Below are 23966 nucleotides of genomic sequence, written 5' to 3'. Positions count from 1 at the left end.
GTATAACATTGTTATAAAACTGCTGCCATCTAGTGCTCTTGCTAATGTATAACATTATTATAAAACTGCTGCCATCTAGTGTTCTTGCTAATGTATAACATTATTATAAAACTGCTGCCATCTAGTGCTCTTGCTAATGTATAACATTATTATAAAACTGGTGCCATCTAGTGCTCTTGTTAATGTATAGCATTGTTATAAAACTGCTGCCATCTAGTGCTCTGGCTAATGTATACCATGGTACAACTGCTGCCATCTAGTGCTCTTGTTAATGTATAACATTATTATAAAACTGCAGCCATCTAGTGCTCTTGCTAATGTATAATATTGTTATAAAACTGCTGCCATCTAGCGCTCTTGCTAATGTATAACATTGTTATAAAACTGCTGCCATCTAGTGCTCTTGTTAATGTATAACATTGTTATAAAACTGCTGCCATCTAGTGCTCTTGCTAATGTATAACATTATTATAAAACTGCTGCCATCTAGTGCTCTTGCTAATGTATAATATTGTTATAAAACTGCTGCCATCTAGCGCTCTTGCTAATGTATAACATTGTTATAAAACTGCTGCCATCTAGTGCTCTTGCTAATGTATAATATTGTTATAAAACTGCTGCCATCTAGTGCTCTTGTTAATGTATAATATTGTTATAAAACTGCTGCCATCTAGCGCTCTTGCTAATGTATAACATTATTATAAAACTGCTGCCATCTAGTGTTCTTGCTAATGTATAATATTGTTATAAAACTGCTGCCATCTAGTGCTCTTGCTAATGTATAGCATTGTTATAAAACTGCTGCGATCTAGTGCTCTTGCTAATGTATAGCATTGTTATAAAACTGCTGTGATCTAGTGCTCTTGCTAATGTATAGCATTGTTATAAAACTGCTGCCATCTAGTGCTCTTGCTAATGTATAGCATTGTTATAAAACTGCTGCCATCTAGTGCTCTGGCTAATGTATAACATTATTATAAAACTGCTGCCATCTAGTGCTCTTGCTAATGTATAACATTATTATAAAACTGCTGCCATCTAGTGCTCTTGCTAATGTATAACATTATAAAAACTGCTGCCATCTAGTGCTCTTGCTAATGTATAACATTATTATAAAACTGCTGCCATCTAGTGCTCTGGCTAATGTATAACATTATTATAAAACTGCTGCCATCTAGTGCACTTGCTAATGTATAACATTGTTATAAAACTGCTGCCATCTAGTGCTCTTGTTAATGTATAACATTATACAACTGCTGCCATCTAGCGCTCTTGCTAATGTATACCATTATTATAAAACTGCTGCCATCTAGTGCTCTTGCTAATGTATAACATTATTATAAAACTGCTGCCATCTAGTGCTCTGGCTAATGTATAACATTATTATAAAACTGCTGCCATCTAGTGCACTTGCTAATGTATAACATTGTTATAAAACTGCTGCCATCTAGTGCTCTTGTTAATGTATAACATTGTACAACTGCTGCCATCTAGTGCTCCTGCTAATGTATACCATTATTATAAAACTGCTGCCATCTAGTGCTCTTGCTAATGTATACCATTATTATAAAACTGCTGCCATCTAGTGCTCTTGCTAATGTATAACATTGTTATAAAACTATTGCCATATAGTACTCCAGAAATGGGCTTGCTAGAAAACAAAGAAAATTTGATAATAGAAGTAAGTTGGAAGGTTTTTTAAAATGATTTGTTCTATCTGAATCATGAAATAGTTTTGGGGTTTTTATGTCCCTTTAATTTTAAAATGTAAATAATATTTCTATATATAGATATTGTATACCTAGTCATTTTCTACATAAATTGCACCATGATGTCTAGCGATAAAAATAATGAATTCTATTTTCTGATTTTAATTCAACAATATAGATATAAAGTCCTACATTTGTTTTGTTTTGGGAAGGTGAGCTGATGCTAAATATGGGACAATAAAATGCGGGTTTGTAATAATTAGGGAACAATGACTCCTGTGCTGTTATCTAAATATGTACAGCATAGAAATAACACAACAATGTCATTTTTTTTTGCATTTCACCTGGTGTAATTTTCAAAATATAATGGTATTTATTGTCTAAAAATGCTCGATGTCCTGGTATAATTTGTGAGGGTATCGCACATAAAAGAAATGTTTAATTAAAAGAAATTAAAGAAACGTTTAATTTTATTTGTAAATGCAAAGGTCTATAAAAAACAAAAGTCCTAGCACAGGGGTGTGGCTTAGCAGTGTAAGGGTTAAAATGAGGTAGGTTTGTTTGCTCTGTGACAATTAATTTACATTATGTACATTAAATGATTTGCGGGATTCTTCGCACGTACCTATTAAAAAGATGGCTTCTGATGCTGATTTGCCGTACTGCTGTTCCAAGTACTTGGGCATGAATGAAATGAATCCAATAAATGCATCAAACTGTATCACTGTTACAATCACGAACAGGGTGTAAACTTTATTCTTGAATAGATGTTTCAGGGACTGTAGAAATTCTGAAACATAAAACGAGTTCCTTCATCATTACAATGCTGGCAGCGGGTGTATAGCGGCCTCTATTTCGTCTGAAATAAGGTAATGAATAAAAATTCCTGTTCATATAACAAACCCTCAGCATAATAGCCCAACCCTTGGGGGGGGGGGGGGCAGAAATAATTTCAAAATTTATTGGAAACAAACATTTGAACTGGTTAAAAGACCCTTCATACCTTATTTTAGCTCTGCCTAATCCCCTGTGTTTTTTTTTTTTTAAATTATGAAAAATAAAAAACACTAAGCTTACAAAAAATAATAAACAAAATTATCAAAAATAAAAACAATTACACCTAATCTAATAGCCCTATAAAAATAAAATAGCCCCCCCCCCAAAATAATAACACCCCCTAACCTATAATAAACTACCAATAGCCCTTAAAAGGTCCTTTTGTAGGGCATTGCCCTAAGTTAAACATCCCTTTTACCTGTAAAGAAATACAAAATCCCCCCTACAGTAAAATCCACCACCCAACCAACCCCCAAAATAAAAAACCTAACTCTTAAAAAAACCTAAGCTACCCATTACTCCTAATGGGGCATTTGTATGGGCATTGCCTTTAAAAGAGCATTTTTAAAAAAGCCCAAAGCCCTAATCTTAAAAAAAAAAAACACTCAAAAAAATGAAGAAGAAAAAACTAACACTAACCCCAGAATATCTACTCACAGTTCCTGAAGTCCGTACATCCATCTCCATCCAGGCGGCGATATCTTCATCCATCCCGGGGCATCTCCTATCTTCATCCCGGTGGCACGGAGCGGAACCATCTTGTTCAAATCAGCCAATAGGATTTCAGTAGCTCTGATCCTATTGGCTATTTTGAACAGCCAATAGGATTTCATCCAATTCTCATCCTGTTGACTGATTTGAATTTGAAGAATCAAATCAGTCTATAGGAATGCAAGCTATGCCATTTTGAAACGGCTACCTTGCATTCAACTTCAGAGTACGGCAGTGGCCGTATGAAGAGGACACTCCGCGCAGGATGTCTTCGGCCTCCAGGATGGCTCCGCTCCACCGGGATGAAGCTAGAAGACACCCCCGGGATGGATGAAGATATCGCCGCCTGGATGAAGACTTCTCTCCGCCTGGATGAGATGGATGTCCGGACTTCAGGAACTGTGAGAAGATATTCTGGGGTTATTGTTTTATTTTTTATTTTTTTTTGGGTGGGTTCTTTTTTTAGATTATGGCTTTGGGCTTTTTTAAAAAGTGCTGCATGCCCTTTTAAGGTCAATGAAGAAGAGCTGAATGTCCTTTTAAGGACAATGCCCATACAAATGCATCGGGGCAATCAGTAGTTTAGTTTTTTTTTAGAGCTAGTTTTTTTTATTTTGGGGAGTTGGTTGGGTGGTGGGTTTTATTGTTGAAGGGACTTTGTATTTTTTACAGGTAAAAGAGCTGTTTAACTTAGGGCAATGCCCTACAAAAGGCCCTTTTAAGGGCTATTGGTAGTTTATTTTAGGCTAGGGGGTGTTTTTATTGTGGGGGGGGGCATTTTTTTATAGGGCTATTAGATTAGGTGTAATCGTTTTTTATTTTTGATAATTTTGTTTATTATTTTTTGTAAGCTTAGTGTTTATTTTTCGTAATTTAGTGTTTATTATTTTTTTGTAATTTTATTTTTTTTATATTTTTCATAATGTTTTTTTTAAATTTGTAATTTAGATTTTTTAATTTGTAGTATTTTTTTATTTTAGTAATGTTAGGTTAATTTTTAGTTTAATGTTAGGTTTATTTTTATTTCACAGGTAAGTTTTTATTTATTTTAAGATAGTTATATTGTAATTGTAATTTAAAGTTAGGGGGTGTTAGGTTTAGGGGTTAATAGGTTTATTTAGTGGCAGCGATGTGGGAGGCCGGAGGTTTAGGGGTTAATAGGTCTATTTAGTGACAGTCAACACCAGAATTTGTGTTGTTTAATAAGATAGATAATCCCTTTATTACCCATTCCACAGTTTTGCATAACCAACACAGTTATATTAATACACTTTTTACCTCTGTAATTACCTTGTATCTAAGCCTCTGCAAACTGCCCCCTTGTTTCAGTTGTTTTGACAGACTTGCATTTTAGCCAATCAGTGCTCACTCCGGGGTAACTTCACGTGCATGAGCTCAATGTTATCTATATGAAACACATGAACTAATGACCTCTAATGGTCAAAATGCGTTCAGATTGGAGGCAGTCTTCAAGGTCTAGGAAATTAGCATATGAACCTCCTAGGTTTAGCTTTCAACTAAGAATACCAAAAGAACAAAGCAAAATTAATGATAAAAGTAAATGGAAAGTTGATTAAAATTACATTCCCTATTTAAATCCTGAAAGTTTTTTTTTGGACTTGACTGTCCCTTTAAACATAAATATAATGTTTGTTTTTAAATATTTTTTTCTGAATAGAGATTTTAATAATGCTTTCAACAGTGTTTTTTCATATTCTTAAGCAAGAATGCAAGTGGCGCTCGATTTATCGCTTTCACTAAAGCATACGTTTCTCCCCATAGTCTGAACAAAAGACTTTGCAATATCGCCACCTTATTCTCCCCATAGTCTTCAATGGAGGGCTTAGAAGAGAAAAACCTAACCCTTTTCACTTCCGCGCTATCCTGATAGGAGTTATGAATAAAAAATGTTAATGTGATATTTTACAGCTTTTTATATCATCACTTTCATGTGGTATCACATATGGGTAACCTGTTCCCTGTACATAGGTCTCCCTCATCAGGAAAGGGGCAGGTCATAAAGATATTGTGCGTAGTTAACAGCAGCCCTGATCCTGAGTGACAGAAATAAGATACAGGAGCCGATTTATCAAGCCCGTATGGAGCTTGATGCCTCTGTTTCCGCGTGAGCCTTCAGGCTCACCGGAAACAGAAGTTTTGAAGCAGCGTTCTAAAGACCGCTGCTCCATAACCTGTCCGCCTGCTCTGAGGTGGTGGAGAGAAATCAACCCGATCGAAAACGATCAGGCTGATTGACACCCCCTGCTAGCGGCCGATTGGCCTTAAATCTGCAGGGTGCGGCATTGCACCAGCTGTTCACAAGAACTGCTGGTGCAATGATAAATGCAGAGAGCGTATGCTGTCGGCATTTACCGATGTGCGGCGGACATGATCCGCTACATCGTATCATGTCCGCTCCCACATTAATAAATTTACCCCACAGTGTGAAATAGCCTGTAGTGACTCAGTATAGTAACAACTACGCTTGTGGTATTCACTAGGGTTTGGAGTTTTGATTTCGATCACAGGTGATTCTTTACTGATTATGACAGTGCTATCATTATTTAAAGGGACAGTAATTACCTTTTAAATTACAAGACATTTCTGTTAATAACAGACAGCAAGGCTAGCCACAGTGATAAATATAATACAAAGTAACTTGTTTTGCAGTTGTTATCTAAGAAAGGCAATTAGCGGCATATATGTAGCAAGGTTAGCCTTAGAAGTCAGCAAGCTGCATTTCAAGTTCTGAGAATTAGAAACTGATCAATTTCTAAATTACATGAAAGGGGAAAAATACATAATGATAAGGTATTGTAAACTTGTGTCATTATGCATAAACATTTAATATACTCTGTCCCTTTAACGACCCAATTGCTGACAGCTGAGAACCAGACCCATGTATCAGCGCTTTACTCACCTTTCAGAAGGCCCTTCCTGCTCTGTTCTGGTTTCTGGTCACTGTTCTCGTGTGCAATAGGTATACGTGATTCTTCTGGTCCTGCTATATCTTCTTGACCTTCTCTGGGAAGAACTTTAGGTAGAAACCAGAACGGAACTGCAGCAATTAGATTTGCGACTCCGCTGATTAAAAATCCAAGCCACCAAGCGCCAACCCAACGAGCGTCAGTGAGAGTGATGGTAACTTCATCTTAAAAATACATAGAATGTTGTGTAAAACATCAAGTGTCAGACCCACATCTGCTTGAGGAGATATAAGAAGTGATTTGGGATCCTCACACAATGGAGGGACCTTACACTAGCTCTGAAACTGATTAGCCTGGAACACAAACTGTAATAACATAAAATAGAAGTACAAAGCCCCAAATTCACAATTCTAAAATCCACAATTATTCTGAAATCCAGACTTTTTAATTTATATTTTTTTAAATGAGATTATTAAACGATTATTTTGTTTGCACCAGTAAGTCACAATCTTCTCTGCCTGGGTCTTGTTTTTTGTGTTGTAAAATTTACAGTACTGTGCAAACGTCTTAGGCGACCAATAGATTTGTTGTTTTAGCAATGGTATAATGTCCATATATAATTAGCTCTCAGTATCTTTATTAGAATACAACCAGAAAATACAAGATAGTTGTATGCAGTATTAAAAAACAGAAAAAAAAATCAGAAAAAAATGCTTTTATTGGCTAAAGTGGCAAGTATTTAGTGTGACCTCCATTTACAGTTGAGAAATAGCATGAACTTTGCTCTCGTAAACCTGAATGGAATCGAACCCTAATTAATGACATTTCTAACACCTGCATTTGTACTACTATTTCATGTCATAATGACTGCTGTGGAAAAAGTCTATTACATCAGGGGCCCGATCCGATATGCAGCGTCGCTCGCAAATGCCGACGACGCTGAATTTTGCGCTGGTTTGGTATCCTATATACGGCGTAACCTAGAGGTTACGCTCGTATATTTTTGCCGTCGCCCGTAGTTATTTGGGCCATAGGCAGGTATACCAAACCAGGGCAGTTTGGTATCCAATATACAGCATAAGGACTTATGTGGCGAAAATGGAGAAACCTTACTCCATTTTCACCTCGCTACAAAAAGCAGCCGTAGTAAGCCTTACGCTGTCTATTGGAGCCCCGTAACTCCCTAAACTAGCTACAAAATAAACCTAACACCTAACGCATGCGCAATGTCTATCTACCTGTCAATCGCGATCCTCCGTCGCAAGCCCTAATAAAGTTATTAACCCCTAAACCGCCGCTCCCGGACCCCGCCGCCACCTACAATAAAAGTATAACCCCCTAATGTGAGCTCCTACCCTGCCGCCAACTACATTAAACTACCCCCTAAAGTGAGCCCCTTACACCGCCGCCATCTATTTTAAAATTATTAACCCCTAATTTAACCCCCCTACACCGCCGCCAGCTATATTAAATTAATTAACCCCTAATCTAATCCCCCTACCCCGCCGCCAGCTATATTAAATGTATTAACCCCTAATTTAATCCCCCTACACCGCCGCCAGCTATATTAAATTATTTAACCCCTAAAATACTAAACTATCCCTACCACTAAACCTAAGTCTAACCCTACAAATAGCCCTGAAAAGGGCTTTTTGCGTGACATTACCCCAAAGTAAACTGCTCTTTTGCCAGTCCTTAAAAGGGCTTTTTGCGGGGCATGCCCCAAAGAATTCAGCTCTTTTGCCAGCCCTTAAAAGGGCTTTTGGTGGGGCTTTGTCACAAAGTAAACAGCTCTCTTGCATCTAATCTAAATCCCCCTACACCGCCGCCACCTATAATAAATGTATTAACCCCTAATCTAATCCCCCTACACCGCCGCCAGCTATATTAACTATATTAACCCTAATTATATTAGGGTTAATATAGTTATTATATTATATATATATTAAGTATAATAACCCTATCTAACTCTAACATCCCTAACTAAACTCTTATTAAAATAAATCTAATATTAATATTATTAATTAAAATATTCCTATTTAAATCTAAATACTTACCTATAAAATAAACCCTAACGCCTAGATTTAGAGTTTGACGGTAGCCGTCAAAACCAGCGTTAGAGGCTCCTAACGCTGGTTTTTACCGCCCGCTGGTATTTGGAGTCAGTCAGGAAAGGGTCTAACGCTCACTTTGCAGCCGAGACTTTTCCATACCGCAGATCCCCCTACGCCAATTGCGTATCCTATCTTTTCAATGGGATCTTTCTAACGCCGGTATTTAGAGTCGTGGCTGAAGTGAGCGTTAGAACTCTAACGACAAAACTCCAGCCGCAGAAAAAAAACAGGAGTTAAGAGCTTTTTGGGCTAACACCGGTTCATAAAGCTCTTAACTACTGTGCTCTAAAGTACACTAACACCCATAAACTACCTATATACCCCTAAGCCGAGGCTCCCCCACATTGCCGCCACTCCATTAATTTTTTTTAACCCCTAATCTGCCGACCGCACACCGCCGCCACCTACGTTATACTTATGTACCCCTAATCTGCTGCCCCTAACACCGCCGACCCCTATATTATATTTATTAACCCCCTAATCTGCCCCCCTCAACATCGCCGACACCTACCTACACTTATTAAACCCTAATCTGCCGACCGGACCTCGCCTCTACTATAATAAAGTTATTAACCCCTAATCCGCCTCACTCCCGCCTCAATAACTCTATAATAAATAGTATTAACCCCTAATCTTCCCTCCCTAACCTCACCGACACCTAACTTCAAGTATTAACCCCTAATCTGCCGACCGGACCTCACCGCTACTATAATAAATGTATTAACCCCTAAAGCTAAGTCTAACCCTAACACTAACACCCCCCTAAGTTAAATATAATTTAAATCTAACGAAATAAATTAACTCTTATTAAATAAATTATTCCTATTTAAAGCTAAATACTTACCTGTAAAATAAACCCTAATATAGCTACAATATAAATTATAATTATATTGTAGCTATTTTAGGATTAATATTTATTTTACAGGCAACTTTGTAATTATTTTAAACAGGTACAATAGCTATTAAATAGTTAATAACTATTTAATAGCTACCTAGTTAAAATAATTACAAAATTACCTGTAAAATAAATCCTAACCTAAGTTACAATTAAACCTAACACTACACTATCAATAAATGAATTAAATAAAATACCTACAAATAAATACAATTAAATAAACTAACTAAAGTACAAAAAATAAAAAAGAACTAAGTTACAAAAAATAAAAAAATATTTACAAACATTAGAAAAATATTACAACAATTTTAAACTAATTACACCTACTCTAAGCCCCCTAATAAAATAACAAAGCCCCCCAAAATAAAAAAATGCCCTACCCTATTCTAAAATTAAAATAGAAAAGCTCTTTTACCTTACCAGCCCTTAAAAGGGCCCTTTGCGGGGCATGCCCCAAAGAATTCAGCTCTTTTGCCTGTAAAAAAAACCCATACAATACCCCCCCAACATTACAACCCACCACCCGCATACCCCTAATCTAACCCAAACCCCCCTTAAATAAACCTAACACTAAGCCCCTGAAGATCTCCCTACCTTGTCTTCACCACACCGGGTCCTGATCGGTCCAGAAGAGCCTCCGAAATCTTCATCCAAGCCCAAGCGGGGGCTGAAGAGTGACGTCCATCATCCGAGTGAAGTCTGGATCCAAGTGGCGGCTAAAGAATTCCATCTTCGGGCAGAAGTCTTCATCCTATCCGGGCAGAAGAGTCGATCCGGACCGGCAAACATCTTCATCCAAGCCGCATCTTCTATGTTCTTCTATCCGATGACGACCGGCTCCATCTTGAAGACCTCCAGCGCGGATCCATCCTCTTATTCTGACGACTAGACGATGAATGAAGGTTCCTTTAAGGGACGTCATCCAAGATGGCGTCCCTCGAATTCCGATTGGCTGATAGGATTCTATCAGCCAATCGGAATTAAGGTAGGAAAATTCTGATTGGCTGATGGAATCAGCCAATCAGAATCAAGTTCAATCCGATTGGCTGATCCGATCAGACAATCAGATTGAGCTCGCATTCTATTGGCTGATCGGAACAGCCAATAGAATGGGGTTAATAAATATAATATAGAGAGCGGCGGTGTTAGGGGCAGCAGATTAGGGGTACATAGGGATAACGTAGGTTGCGGCGGTGTACGGAGCGGCAGATTAGGGGTTAATAATAATATGCAGGGGTCAGCAATAGCAGGGGTGGCAGATTAGGGGTTAATAAGTGTAAGGTTAGGGGTGTTTAGACTTGGGGTACATGTTAGGGTGTTAGGTGCAGACTTAGGAAGTGTTTCCCCATAGGAAACAATGGGGCTGCGTTAGGAGCTTAACGCTGCTTTTTTGCAGGTGTTTGGTTTTTTTTCAGCTCAAGCTGCCCCATTGTTTCCTATGGGGGAATCGTGCACGAGCACGTTTTTGAAGCTGGCCGCGTCCGTAAGCACCGCTGGTATTGAGAGTTGCAGTGGCGGTAAATTATGCTCTACGCTCCCTTTTTGGAGCCTAACGCACTGAAAACCCAGCCATTCTGTGAACTCTAAATAATAGCGGTATTTAAAAGGTGCTGCCAAAAAAAAGCACGCGTAGCTAACGCACCCCTTCTAACGCAAAACTCCAAATCTAGGCCTTAGATAGCTACAATATAATATATATATATAATAATTACATTGTAGCTATTTTAGGGTTTATATTTATTTTACAGGTAACTTGGTATTTATTTTAACTAGGTACAATAGCTATTAAATAGTTAATAACTATTTAATAGCTACCTAGTTAAAATAATTACCAATTTACCTGTAAAATAAATCCTAACCTAAGTTACAAATACACCTACAGCCAATCAGATTCAAGTTCACTCCGATTGGCTGATTGGTTCAGCCATTCGGATTGAACTTGAATCTGATTGGCTGATTCAATCAGCCAATCAGATTTTTCTACCTTAATTCCGATTGGCTGATAGAATCCTATCAGCCAATCGGAATTCGACGGACGCCATCTTGGATGACGTCATTTAAAGGAACATCATTCGTCGGGAAGTCGTCGTGCCGGATGGATGCTCCGCGGCGGAGGAGCGAAGAAAGAAGATTGAAGATGCCGCTTTGCTTGAAGACATCACCGGATGGAAGAAGACTCTCTGCCGCTTGCTTGAAGACATCGCCGGATGGAAGAAGACTTCACTGCAGCTTGCTTGAAGACATCGCCCCGGATCGGATGAAGAGTTCTGCCCGGCGGGGTGAATACAAGGTAGGGAGATCTTCAGGGGGGTAGTGTTAGGTTTATTTAATGGGGGTTTGGGTTAGATTAGGGGTATGTGGGTGGTGGGTTGTAATGTTGGGGGGTGGTATTGTGTTTTTTTTTTCAGGCAAAGAGCAGTTTTCTTTGGTGCATGCCCCGCAAAGGCCCTTTTAAGGGCTGGTAAGGTAAAAGAGCTAACTTTTTTAATTTAGAATAGGGCAGGGAAATTCTTTTATTTTGGGGGCTTTATTATTTTATTAGGGGGCTTAGAATAGGTGTAATTAGCTTAAAAATCTTGTAATCTTTTTTTTATTTTTTGTAATTTAGTGTTTGTTTTTTTAATTGTATTTTAGTTAGATATTTGTAGTTTATTTAATTTATTGATAGTGTAGGTGTATTTGTAACTTAGGTTAGGATTTATTTTACAGGTAAATTGGTAATTATTTTAACTAGGTAGCTATTAAATAGTTATTAACTATTTAATAGCTATTGTACCTAGTTAAAATAAATACCAAGTTACCTGTAAAATAAATATAAACCCTAAAATAGCTACAATGTAATTATTAATTATATTGTAGCTATCTTAGGGTTTATTTTATAGGTAAGTATTTAGATTTAAATAGGAATATTTTAATTAATAATATTAATATTAGATTTATTTTAATAAGAGTTTAGTTAGGGATGTTAGAGTTAGATAGGGTTATTATACTTAATATATATATAATATAATAACTATATTAACCCTAATATAATTAGGGTTAATATAGTTAATATATATAATATAATAACTATATTAACTATATTAACCCTAATATAATTAGGGTTAATATAGTTAATATAGCTGGCGGCGTTGCAGGGGGATTAGATTAGGGGTTAATACATTTATTATAGGTGGCGGCGGTGTAGGGGGATTTAGATTAGATGCAAGAGAGCTGTTTACTTTGTGACAATGCCCCACCAAAAGCCCTTTTAAGGGCTGGCAAAAGAGCTGAATTCTTTGGGGCATGCCCCGCAAAAAGCCCTTTTAAGGGCTGGCAATAGAGCAGTTTACTTTGGGGTAATGTCACGCAAAAAGACCTTTTCAGGGCTATTTGTAGGGTTAGACTTAGGTTTAGTGGTAGGGATAGTTTATTATTTTAGGATTTAAATAATTTAATATAGGTGGCGGCGGGGTAGGGGGATTAGATTAGGGGTTAAATAATTGAATATAGGTGGCGACGGTGTAGGGGGATTAAATTAGGGGTTAATAATTTTAAAATAGATGGCGGCGGGGTAGGGGCTCACTTTAGGGGGTAGGTAAGGTAGATGGCGGCAGTGTAAGGGGCTCACTTTAGGGGGTTATATATTTAATATAGCTGGCGGCGGGGTCCAGGAGCGGCGGTTTAGGGGTTAATAACTTTATTCGCTGGCGGCGGGGTCCGGGAGCGGCAGTTTAGTGGTTTATACATTTTGTATTGTTAGGATAGTGAGGGGGGATAGCGGATAGAGGGTTAGACGTGTCGGGCTATGTTTGGGAGACGTGTTAGACAATGCGGGTGATTACATACTTTAGTCAGGTTTTGTAGGCGCCGGCAGTTTCTAAAGTGCAGTAAGTCACTGGCGACTCCAGACATTTGTACTTACGCAGATTTCTGGACATCGCTGGTTTGTCAGACTTACGGCACTTTAGCCTCTACATATTACCTAATGCCTGGGATAAGCATGAGGCTATCCTACATACTAACTATTGCCGTGGATAAGCATAAGGCTATCCTATGTACTAACTAATGCCTTGGATAAAGATAAGGATCTCCTACAAACTAACTAATGCCTGGGATAAACATAAGGCTATCCTACATACTAACTAATGCCGTGGATAAGCATATGGCTATCCTATGTACTAACTAATGCCTGGGATAAAGATAAGGATATCCTACATACTAACGAATGCCTGGGATAAACATAAGGCCATCCTACATCCTAACTAATGCCGTGGATAAGCATATGGCTATCCTACATACTAACTAATTCCTGAGATAAACATAAGGCTATCCTACATACTAACTAATGCCTGGGCTAAACATAAGGCTATCCTACATACTAACTAATGCCATGGATAAGCATGTGGCTATCCTACGTACTAACTAATGCATGGAATAAGCATAAGGATATCCTACATACTCACTAAGGCCTGAGATAAACATAAGGCTATCCTACATTCTATCCTACATTCTAACTAAATTAACTTAGCTAGAGATTTTGATGAGGACTGCTCATTGGAGTGGCTGATCAAAGAGAGTACAAAGTTATACTCTATTCAGCAGTCCAGTGAGCAGGGGGTTAAAAAGGAATCAAAACCCAAAATTGTAGCAGAAACTAGGGTGTCACCTAGCCCCTCAATTTGGAGTCTAAAAAGAAAACCTACACAGAGGTGGCCAGTCAAAACAGGCCATCTCCACAGAGGTTTAACTTTGCCCCTCCCCCTACACGGGCTGAGGTGCAGAGAGACTATAACCAAAGTGGGGGACATAATCAGGTGAATAATTACTCACAAAGAGAATACTCACCAAATAATTGGTACCCACACAAAGGTAGATACAATAGATGGCAAAGATATTCTCAGGGTAACCAGACACCCCAAGTATATAATGCTCCCCAAAGTAATAATGCTGAACAAGCTGAACCCCAGGGGCAACCACGCCAGAATAGAAATAGCAGCCCTGATTTTGAGGGAACCCAATGGTCCAGGAATCATTATTATGGGGCATCAAGAGAGAGGCCCAGGGGTAGAGGTAACTTGTACAATCAGGTAGATATGCTTTTTACCCAGTTAAATCGGTTGAGCAAACAATTCACTAATATGAGTCAACCTTCTACGGCTCAGCAACCGAACAATTTTTTTTTAGGGGTACAGCCAGTGGTCAGCAGTGGACCACAGGCACAATCATAAACACTGCGGTATCACCTGAAAGGGAGGGGAGATATATACAAAATGTAATGATAAATATCAATGATACTAATCATGTTCTCTCCCCACAGACTGGAAACGGACCATTTAGCCGTGATGACAAGCAACCTCATCCAGGAAAAATTAACAAATCTCTTCTTTTGCAGCACTCTCTTAACCTTATTTCCACAGATGCGGTACACAAGAATCCAGCCAACCCTATCATAGAGGGAACCGGAAGGTACGAAGTTCCTTCTGCATGGGAAAACATGGCAGATTCAGGTAACACGTGGCGAAGCCCACAGATGTACAATAATGCAAATTTTATGTGTGAAATGGTAGAAACTGCAGGAAGATATTATGTATTAGCTGAGCTGCAAAATTCAGTCTCCAATCCTACCATGGGATTAATTGATACTGGGTCTCAGGCAACTATTCTATCCCACAGGTACTACACACAGCTAAATGAGCTAACACCCCACAAACCTAAAATAAAAGAATTTGATGGTTCTCTAATAGGAGTTGGGGGTGACTCCCTAAACGGTAATAAGGATAGTGGGTACAGCGCCAAAAGAGGCCAAGGGATAAATATAAACACCAAAAAATAGTCTAGAAATAGTCTAAACAATTAATTTAATACCAGGTAATGGGATCCTTAATCCTTTTAAACATATGAGCACTACACTTCTGCAATAAAAGTAGACAAATAAAAACTAGAAAATCAAATAAAAAGCTGGCAAAGGCAGCTCGCAATGAGGATCAAATAAAATCAATAAAAGTAGCTAACGTTAGATCCAAGGATCCATAAGGGCTAAGTATAACCTTGACAATGAGAGTGTATGTAACGTGAGTTGGTGCAAGGTGCAAACTAACATACACAGAATATAAACATTAATGAAATTACAAACAATAATGAAATGAACGCTTGCAGAAAAATGTGCCCGTGGCACTGCAGTGCAAAAAGAAAAACAAAAAGACAAAAAAGTGAAAAAATGTGTAAAAGATGTGTATATAAATGGGAGGAAATCACAATGAAAAAATCAAATGTCACAGTGAAAAAAATGCAATGAAAAATCAATCCAAAAAATGCTGTTCAACAAATGTCAGTGAAGAACCAAAAAGTTGAAATGAATTGTGCGTATTAATCCAAATGAAAGTCACCAAACACAAATCACACTAAAAACCTTGGATCCGGGGAAGGGGAGTACCCAGGTGAATCCTGACGGCTGTCAGCTGCTCCTGTGGTGTCCTTGTTGCGTACCTGCAGCCAAAGTTCACAACATAGCGTAACAAATTTTAAAAAACAATAGAGGCTATAAAATAATGCTTACCAATGGGTCTACGCGTTTCAGTCCTCAGTGGACCTTTCTCAAGACTGATACATTGGTAAGCTTGATGGCTTTAAATAGCATTATCAATTTGACAACCGGATGTGACTCAAAATTCAGCTTCCGGTTTCAAAATATTATTAAATTGTACATATATTTAAAACAATAGTGTTTTGTTTCATGTTTATCTTGTTGGCACAATTTGATTCTCTACTTAGGTTAAGTGTATATGAATGAAGATCGTTACTATAATGTATGGCTGTTTCTTAGACTTGATATGTTACAATTGCCAGGAATAGAACTTCACTTCCGGTTTACGGAACTGACTAGATAGCATTATATTTGTTAACGATCAATAGTTATTTCCTGAACATTTAATTGGTCGTGACATCAAGACACAATATCTGTGTCCTATCAATGGTATATATAAACAATGGCATTTATAGCTTATGGCTCTATGGATATAACAGTACTCAAAAGCGTTACGTCACATCCGGTTCACGGAACTGACAATCGTGGGTGTTTAGATGATGATATCATCTGTATATATGTCCGAACTATCTCAAAGGAACAATATGTCATGAGGGAATTTATGTAAAGCGATTCTTTGTGAGGATATCGTTAGTATTTTCTTACGATAATCCAACGATTTCATTGGTCGTGACGTCACAACTCAATATCGGCCTTCTTATTGGTAAAGAGGAGGAGGTGTCTAAGGGATGGCTATCCTGATTGGGTGCCATGTGTTAGAGTACAAGGATGATAAATAAAAATAGTCAGAGAGAAGTGGGGGTGCTTAGGTTGGGTGTGTACGTAGTGTGTAATTTCATATGTAAAAATAATAATAAATCACAATTGCACAGCCAGCTTGATTAAACAGACAAAAGTTCATAAACTTGCTATGTCAGTGGGTCAACCCCAATCTCCCCTGACAATAGCCAAATTTGAATGAAAATGACATGTGTATATGAGTGTGAAACTCTCCAATGCAGTCACATGATATCACTTTTAGTTATATCGCAAACAAACTCACCACAGTCATGTTTCAGGTTAATCTTTCTCCTGTATCCTAGTGGTGTTGTTGATATTATTGTGATGCTCCTGTTTGCAACTGGTGAGTATCCAAGGTGGGAATTGCTAAACCTCGGCAGGCTAGCATTAAGACACACGCCGAAACCGGTCAGCCTTTTTGTTCTCTGTATTTCGCTTTATTGTTTACACACTCTTACCCTGGGGTTATTTAACCCTATTGTTAATAATAAATTTTTGTTTTTTCACTCGTTTTTTGGTGCTCCAAACTGTCTTTTGCTTATGATAAATAAAGCTTAGATGACACATAACACTTAGTCAGTGATTTAGAGGAAAAAGAGACAGTATAAAATCTAGAATATTCCATTATCCAGAAGGAGTTATTAGACATACTTATTTCTCCTTCTTCATTGTATACATATGTGAGTATGGTCTAACAAATAGAGTATAAAGATATGAGGTCTTTGACTCCTTGAAACAGGAGCATAGCCCCCAATGTTTAGGGCATCTTAACCTCCCTATGCAGGCCAACATAGATAGGAGGATATGAGAGAATAAGATGTATAGTTGCATTTGTAATTAACATCAATAATAATGCGAGAAAGTATAGTGTACAATGTCATTCATACTAAACAATCAATAATAATGTATAACAGTCTTATGACTATTAAAGAATCATAATCCAAGCAGAACCCAAGTCTATGGGTCGCATTTGAGCATATATATACACATATCAGATGTTTATGAACAATTGGATGTCATAAAGAAGAGGAGAGTTGGCTCTCATATAAGTTATTACGGAACATATATAGAAGGCGTAATTAACATCAATAATGATGTATAACAGTCTTATGACTACTAAAGGATCATAATCCAAGCAAAACCCAAGTCTATGGGTCGCATTTGAGCATATATATATACACACATCAGGTGTTTATGAACAATTGAATGTCATAAAAAGAGGAGAGTTGGCTCTCACATAAGTTATTACAAAACATATAGAGCTTAAAGGGTGATAGTATAGAGAGAAGTCTCTATTGCATCAAAAAAAAGGTTGTTTATACCTAAATGTGACTATATGGATTTTAAGAAAGGAAAGATAGGTCTCAACCAACATCACAGTGACCACCCTAATTGTAGATGTGTCGGGAACTAGAATGGCAATGGCAGAGCAAATTGACAATAACTTGTATAATAACTAAGCAGGGAAGTGTATAAATGTCTATGTAACAAACTAAAAGAATAATTCTTCAATAATAGAGACATGATGGACTGGTCACTCGGACCCATAGCCTTATAATTGTATGGGATCCACCATTAGATATTAATGTATATTCAGGCTCTATATGGGCTATTAAAATCGTGTAAAACCACATTTAGGAGAAATGGTGATAATTGTCATGAGCAGAGATGGATGAACTACTGGAGTAGACAGAGACGGTTGACTACGGGCTTTGGCACCATAGCTAATAGGTGTATAAATGATAAAATAGAAGAAGTACAACAGGTGGAGAGAAAAGAGCTAACCGAGTATAAAGATCGTAAAAAATATGAAACAGAAGAAATTTTAAATATACCAATGATCACAGAGTATAGCAGTAACTGGCATATTATTGAAAACATCTTCAAAAGACACTGGCACCTGTTAAAAAATGACGACATTATTGGAGATAAAGTCCCCGACCAACCAAAATTCGTCTATAGAAAAACAGGAAATCTCAAAAACAAACTAGCGCCAAGGCTACAAAGGAAGAAGAAAACAAACACACATGATGTACTGGGGAAACCAGTCAAGGGATTCTACCCATGCCCCACCTGCAAAGCATGCAGAAGAGGGACTAAAACTAAAAAATTCCAATCGAACCAGACTGGAGAAGAATTCAACATTAAAGATCTGATCAGATGCCAAAATACAGGGATCATCTACCTTATGGAATGCTCATGTGGTCTCCAATATATCGGCCAGACCTCAAGAAGCCTCAGAGATAGGCTCAGAGAGCATATACTGTTGATCGAGAAACAGAATAAAGATACAATATTATATAAGCACTTTGCCACAAAACATAATGGCAGAGTACAAGACATGAAATTTATGGGTATACAAAAAGTCATCAGGAACTGGAGAGGGGGTGATTTCGAAAAAAGCCTTCTCAAAGCTGAATCTAAATGGATCTTCCTACTAGATTGCTTACATCCGAAAGGTCTAAACAACAGAGAGGATCTCACCCACCTCTTCAATTTATGAATATACATCTGCTAATATCATCATGTCATATAACAAATTCCCTCTTCAGACTCTCCACCCACCGGACTCACTCCTAGTCCCCAGTTATCAATTTTTTATGTAGGGCCTTTACTCTAGATCTATATATAAGTCCTATACTAATCCCACTGAATTATCCCTTCATAGTTCTGATCCACAGGTAGTCACAGAACACTTGCTATACTATCCCCTCATCCTAATTAGATAATCTGCATATCCTAACGGACAGCACACTTCTAAAGACACTTTATACAATTATACACCAAGTAAATATGGTGCCAAAGCCCGTAGTCAACCGTCTCTGTCTACTCCAGTAGTTCATCCATCTCTGCTCATAACAATTATCACCATTTCTCCTAAATGTGGTTTTACACGATTTTAATAGCCCATATAGAGCCTGAATATACATTAATACATTAATATCTAATGGTGGATCCCATACAATTATAAGGCTATGGGTCCGAGTGACCAGTCCATCATGTCTCTATTATTGAAGAATTATTCTTTTAGTTTGTTACATAGACATTTATACACTTCCCTGCTTAGCTATTATACAAGTTATTGTCAATTTGCTCTGCCATTGCCATTCTAGTTCCCGACCCATCTTCAATTAGGGTGGTCACTGTGATGTTGGTTGAGACCTATCTTTCCTTTCTTAAAATCCATATAGTCACATTTAGGTATAAACAACCTTTTTTGATGCAATAGAGACTTATCTCTATACTATCACCCTTTAAGCTCTATATGTTTTGTAATCACTCATGTGAGAGCCAACTCTCCTCTTTTTATGACATTCAATTGTTCATAAACACCTGGGCCTAGATTTGGAGTTCGGCGGTAGCCGTCAAAACCAGCGTTAGAGGCTCCTAACGCTGGTTTTGGCCGCCCGCTGGTATTTGGAGTCAGTGATTAAAGGGTCTAACGCTCACTTTTCAGCCGCGACTTTTCCATACCGCAGATCCCCCTACGCCATTTGCGTAGCCTATCTTTTCAATGGGATCTTTCTAACGCTGGTATTTAGAGTCGTTTCTGAAGTGAGCGTTAGAGCTCTAACGACAAAATTCCAGCCGCCTGAAAATAGCAGGAGTTAAGAGCTTTCTGGCTAACGCCGGTTTATAAAGCTCTTAACTACTGTACCCTAAAGTACACTAACACCCATAAACTACCTATGTACCCCTAAACCGAGGCCCCCCCACATCGCCGACACTCGATTAAAATTTTTAACCCCTAATCTGCCGACCGCCACCTACGTTATACTTATGTACCCCTAATCTGCTGCCCCTAACCCCGCCGACCCCTGTATTACATTTATTAACCCCTAACCTGCCCCCCACAACGTCGCCGACACCTGCCTACACTTATTAACCCCTAATCTGCCGAGCGGACCGCACCGCTACTATAATAAAGTTATTAACCCCTAATCCGCCTCACTAACCCTATCATAAATAGTATTAACCCCTAATCTGCCCTCCCTAACATCGCCGACACCTACCTTCAATTATTAACCCCTAATCTTCCGATCGGAGCTCACCGCTATTCTAATAAATGGATTAACCCCTAAAGCTAAGTCTAACCCTAACACTAACACCCCCCTTAAGTTAAATATAATTTACATCTAACGAAATAAATTAACTCTTATTAAATAAATGATTCCTATTTAAAGCTAAATACTTATCTGTAAAATAAATCCTAATATAGCTACAATATAAATTATAATTATATTATAGCTATTTTAGGATTAATATTTATTTTACAGGCAACTTTGTAATTATTTTAACCAGGTACAATAGCTATTAAATAGTTAAGAACTATTTAATAGTTACCTAGTTAAAATAATAACAAATTTACCTGTAAAATAAATCCTAACCTAAGATATAATTAAACCTAACACTACCCTATCAATAAAATAATTAAATAAACTACCTACAATTACCTACAATTAACCTAACACTACACTATCAATAAATTAATTAAACACAATTCCTACAAATAAATACAATTAAATAAACTAGCTAAAGTACAAAAAATAAAAAAGAACTAAGTTACAGAAAATAAAAAAATATTTACAAACATAAGAAAAATATTACAACAATTTTAAACTAATTACACCTACTCTAAGCCCCCTAATAAAATAACAAAGCCCCCCAAAATAAAAAATTCCCTACCCTATTCTAAATTATAAAAGTTACAAGCTCTTTTACCTTACCAGCCCTGAACAGGGCCCTTTGCGGGGCATGCCCCAAGAAGTTCAGCTCTTTTGCCTGTAAAAAAAAACATACAATACCCCCCCCCCCCAACATTACAACCCACCACCCACATACCCCTAATCTAACCCAAACCCCCCTTAAATAAACCTAACACTAATCCCCTGAAGATCTTCCTACCTTGTCTTCACCATCCAGGTATCACCGATCCGTCCTGGCTCCAAGATCGTCATCCAACCCAAGCGGGGGTTGGCGATCCATAATCCGGTGCTGAAGAGGTCCAGAAGAGGCTCCAAAGTCTTCCTCCTATCCGGCAAGAAGAGGACATCCGGACCGGCAAACATCTTCTCCAAGCGGCATCTTCGATCTTCTTCCATCCGGAGCGAAGCGGCAGGATCCTGAAGACCTCCAGCGCGGAACATCCATCCGGACCGACGACTGAACGACGAATGACTGTTCCTTTAAGGGACGTCATCCAAGATGGCGTCCCTCGAATTCCGATTGGCTGATAGGATTCTATCAGCCAATCGGAATTAAGGTAGGAATTTTCTGATTGGCTGATGGAATAAGCCAATCAGAATCTAGTTCAATCCGATTGGCCGATCCAATCAGCCAATCAGATTGAGCTCGCATTCTATTGGCTTATCGGAACAGCCAATAGAATGCGAGCTCAATCTGATTGGCTGATTGGATCAGCCAATCGGATTGAACTTGATTCTGATTGGCTGATTCCATCAGCCAATCAGAAAATTCCTACCTTAATTCCGATTGGCTGATAGAATCCTATCAGCCAATCGGAATTCGAGGGACGCCATCTTGGATGACGTCCCTTAAAGGAACAGTCATTCGTCGTTCAGTCGTCGGTCCGGATGGATGTTCCGCGCTGGAGGTCTTCAGGATCCTGCCGCTTCGCTCCGGATGGAAGACCATAGAAGATGCCGCCTGGATGATGACTTCAATCGGATTGAAGATCCTCTTCTGCCCTGCTTGGATGAAGACTTTGACCGGATCATGGACCTCTTCAGCCCCCGCTTGGGCTTGGATCAGGACATCGGAGGAGCTCTTCAGGACGGATCGGTGAACCTGGTATGGTGAAGACAAGGTAGGAAGATCTTCAGGGGCTTAGTGTTAGGTTTATTTAAGGGGGGTTTGGGTTAGATTAGGGGTATGTGGGTGGTGGGTTGTAATGTTGGGGGGGGGTATTGTATTTATTCTTTTACAGGCAAAAGAGCTGAAATTCTTGGGGCATGCCCCGCAAAGGGCCCTGTTCAGGGCTGGTAAGGTAAAAGAGCTTGTAACTTTTTTAATTTAGAATAGGGTAGGGAATTTTTTATTTTGGGGGGCTTTGTTATTTTATTAGGGGGCTTAGAGTAGGTATAATTAGTTTAAAATTGTTGTAATATTTTTCTTATGTTTGTAAATATTTTTTTATTTTCTGTAACTTAGTTCATTTTTATTTTTTGTACTTTAGCTAGTTTATTTAATTGTATTTATTTGTAGGAATTGTGTTTAATTAATTTATTGATAGTGTAGTGTTAGGTTAATTGTAGGTAATTGTAGGTAGTTTATTTAATTATTTTATTGATAGGGTAGTGTTAGGTTTAATTATATCTTAGGTTAGGATTTATTTTACAGGTAACTTTGTTATTATTTTAACTAGGTAACTATTAAATAGTTCTTAACTATTTAATAGCTATTGTACCTGGTTAAAATAATTACAAAGTTGCCTGTAAAATAAATATTAATCCTAAAATAGCTATAATATAATTATAATTTATATTGTAGCTATATTAGGATTTATTTTACAGGTAAGTATTTAGCTTTAAATAGGAATCATTTATTTAATAAGAGTTAATTTATTTCGTTAGATAAAAATTATATTTAACTTAGGGGGGTGTTAGTGTTAGGGTTAGACTTAGCTTTAGGGGTTAATACATTTATTAGAATAGCGGTGAGCTCCGGTCGGCAGATTAGGGGTTAATAATTGAAGTTAGGTGTCGGCGATGTTAGGGAGGGCAGATTAGGGGTTAATACTATTTATGATAGGGTTAGTGAGGCGGGTTAGGGGTTCATAACTTTATTATAGTAGCGCTCAGGTCCGCTCGGCAGATTAGGAGTTAATAAGTGTAGGCAGGTGTCGGCGACGTTGAGGGGGGCAGATTAGGGGTTAATAAATATAATATAGGGGTCGGCGATGTTAGGGGCAGCAGATTAGGGGTACATAAGGATAACTTAGGTGGCGGCGGTTTACAGAGCGGCAGATTAGGGGTTAAAAAAAATATGCAGGGGTCAGCGATAGCGGGGGCGGCAGATTAGGGGTTAATAAGTGTAAGGTTAGGGGTGTTTAGACTCGGGGTACATGTCAGAGTGTTAGGTGCAGACGTAGGAAGTGTTCCCCCATAGGAAACAATGGGGCTGCGTTAGGAGCTGAACGCTGCTTTTTTGCAGGTGTTAGGTTTTTTTTCAGCTCAAACAGCCCCATTGTTTCCTATGGGGGAATCGCGCACGAGCACGTTTTTGAGGCCGGCCGCGTCCGTAAGCAACTCTGGTATCGAGAGTTGCATTTGCGGTAAAAATGCTCTACGCTCCTTTTTTGGAGCCTAACGCAGCATTTGTTTGAACTCTCGATACCAGAGTTAATTTTATGGTGCGGCCAGAAAAAAGCCCGCGGAGCGTTAACAGCCCTTTTACCGCCGAACTCCAAATCTAGGCCCTGATGTGTGTATATATATGCTCAAATGC

At 38.3% G+C, this 23966-nt stretch overlaps 1 protein-coding gene across 1 annotated transcript in view; it reads right to left on the bottom strand.

Moving 5' to 3' along the window:
* LOC128664296 (solute carrier organic anion transporter family member 1A2) overlaps nt 1-23966 on the bottom strand; it is a 169495-nt gene that overhangs the window by 131643 nt on the left and 13886 nt on the right. Inside the window, exons 4-5 of the mRNA XM_053719132.1 lie at nt 6178-6408; nt 2335-2499 (exon numbers count right to left, since the gene is read on the bottom strand). Of these exons, the coding sequence (XP_053575107.1) occupies nt 2335-2499; nt 6178-6408 (396 nt within the window). The remainder of the gene's footprint in view (nt 1-2334; nt 2500-6177; nt 6409-23966) is intronic.

Source organism: Bombina bombina, chromosome 6 (genome assembly GCF_027579735.1).
Source record: "Bombina bombina isolate aBomBom1 chromosome 6, aBomBom1.pri, whole genome shotgun sequence".
Classification (NCBI taxonomy): domain Eukaryota; kingdom Metazoa; phylum Chordata; class Amphibia; order Anura; family Bombinatoridae; genus Bombina; species Bombina bombina.
Note: the sequence above shows the minus strand (reverse complement) of the source record. Positions and strands in the feature narration are given on the sequence as shown.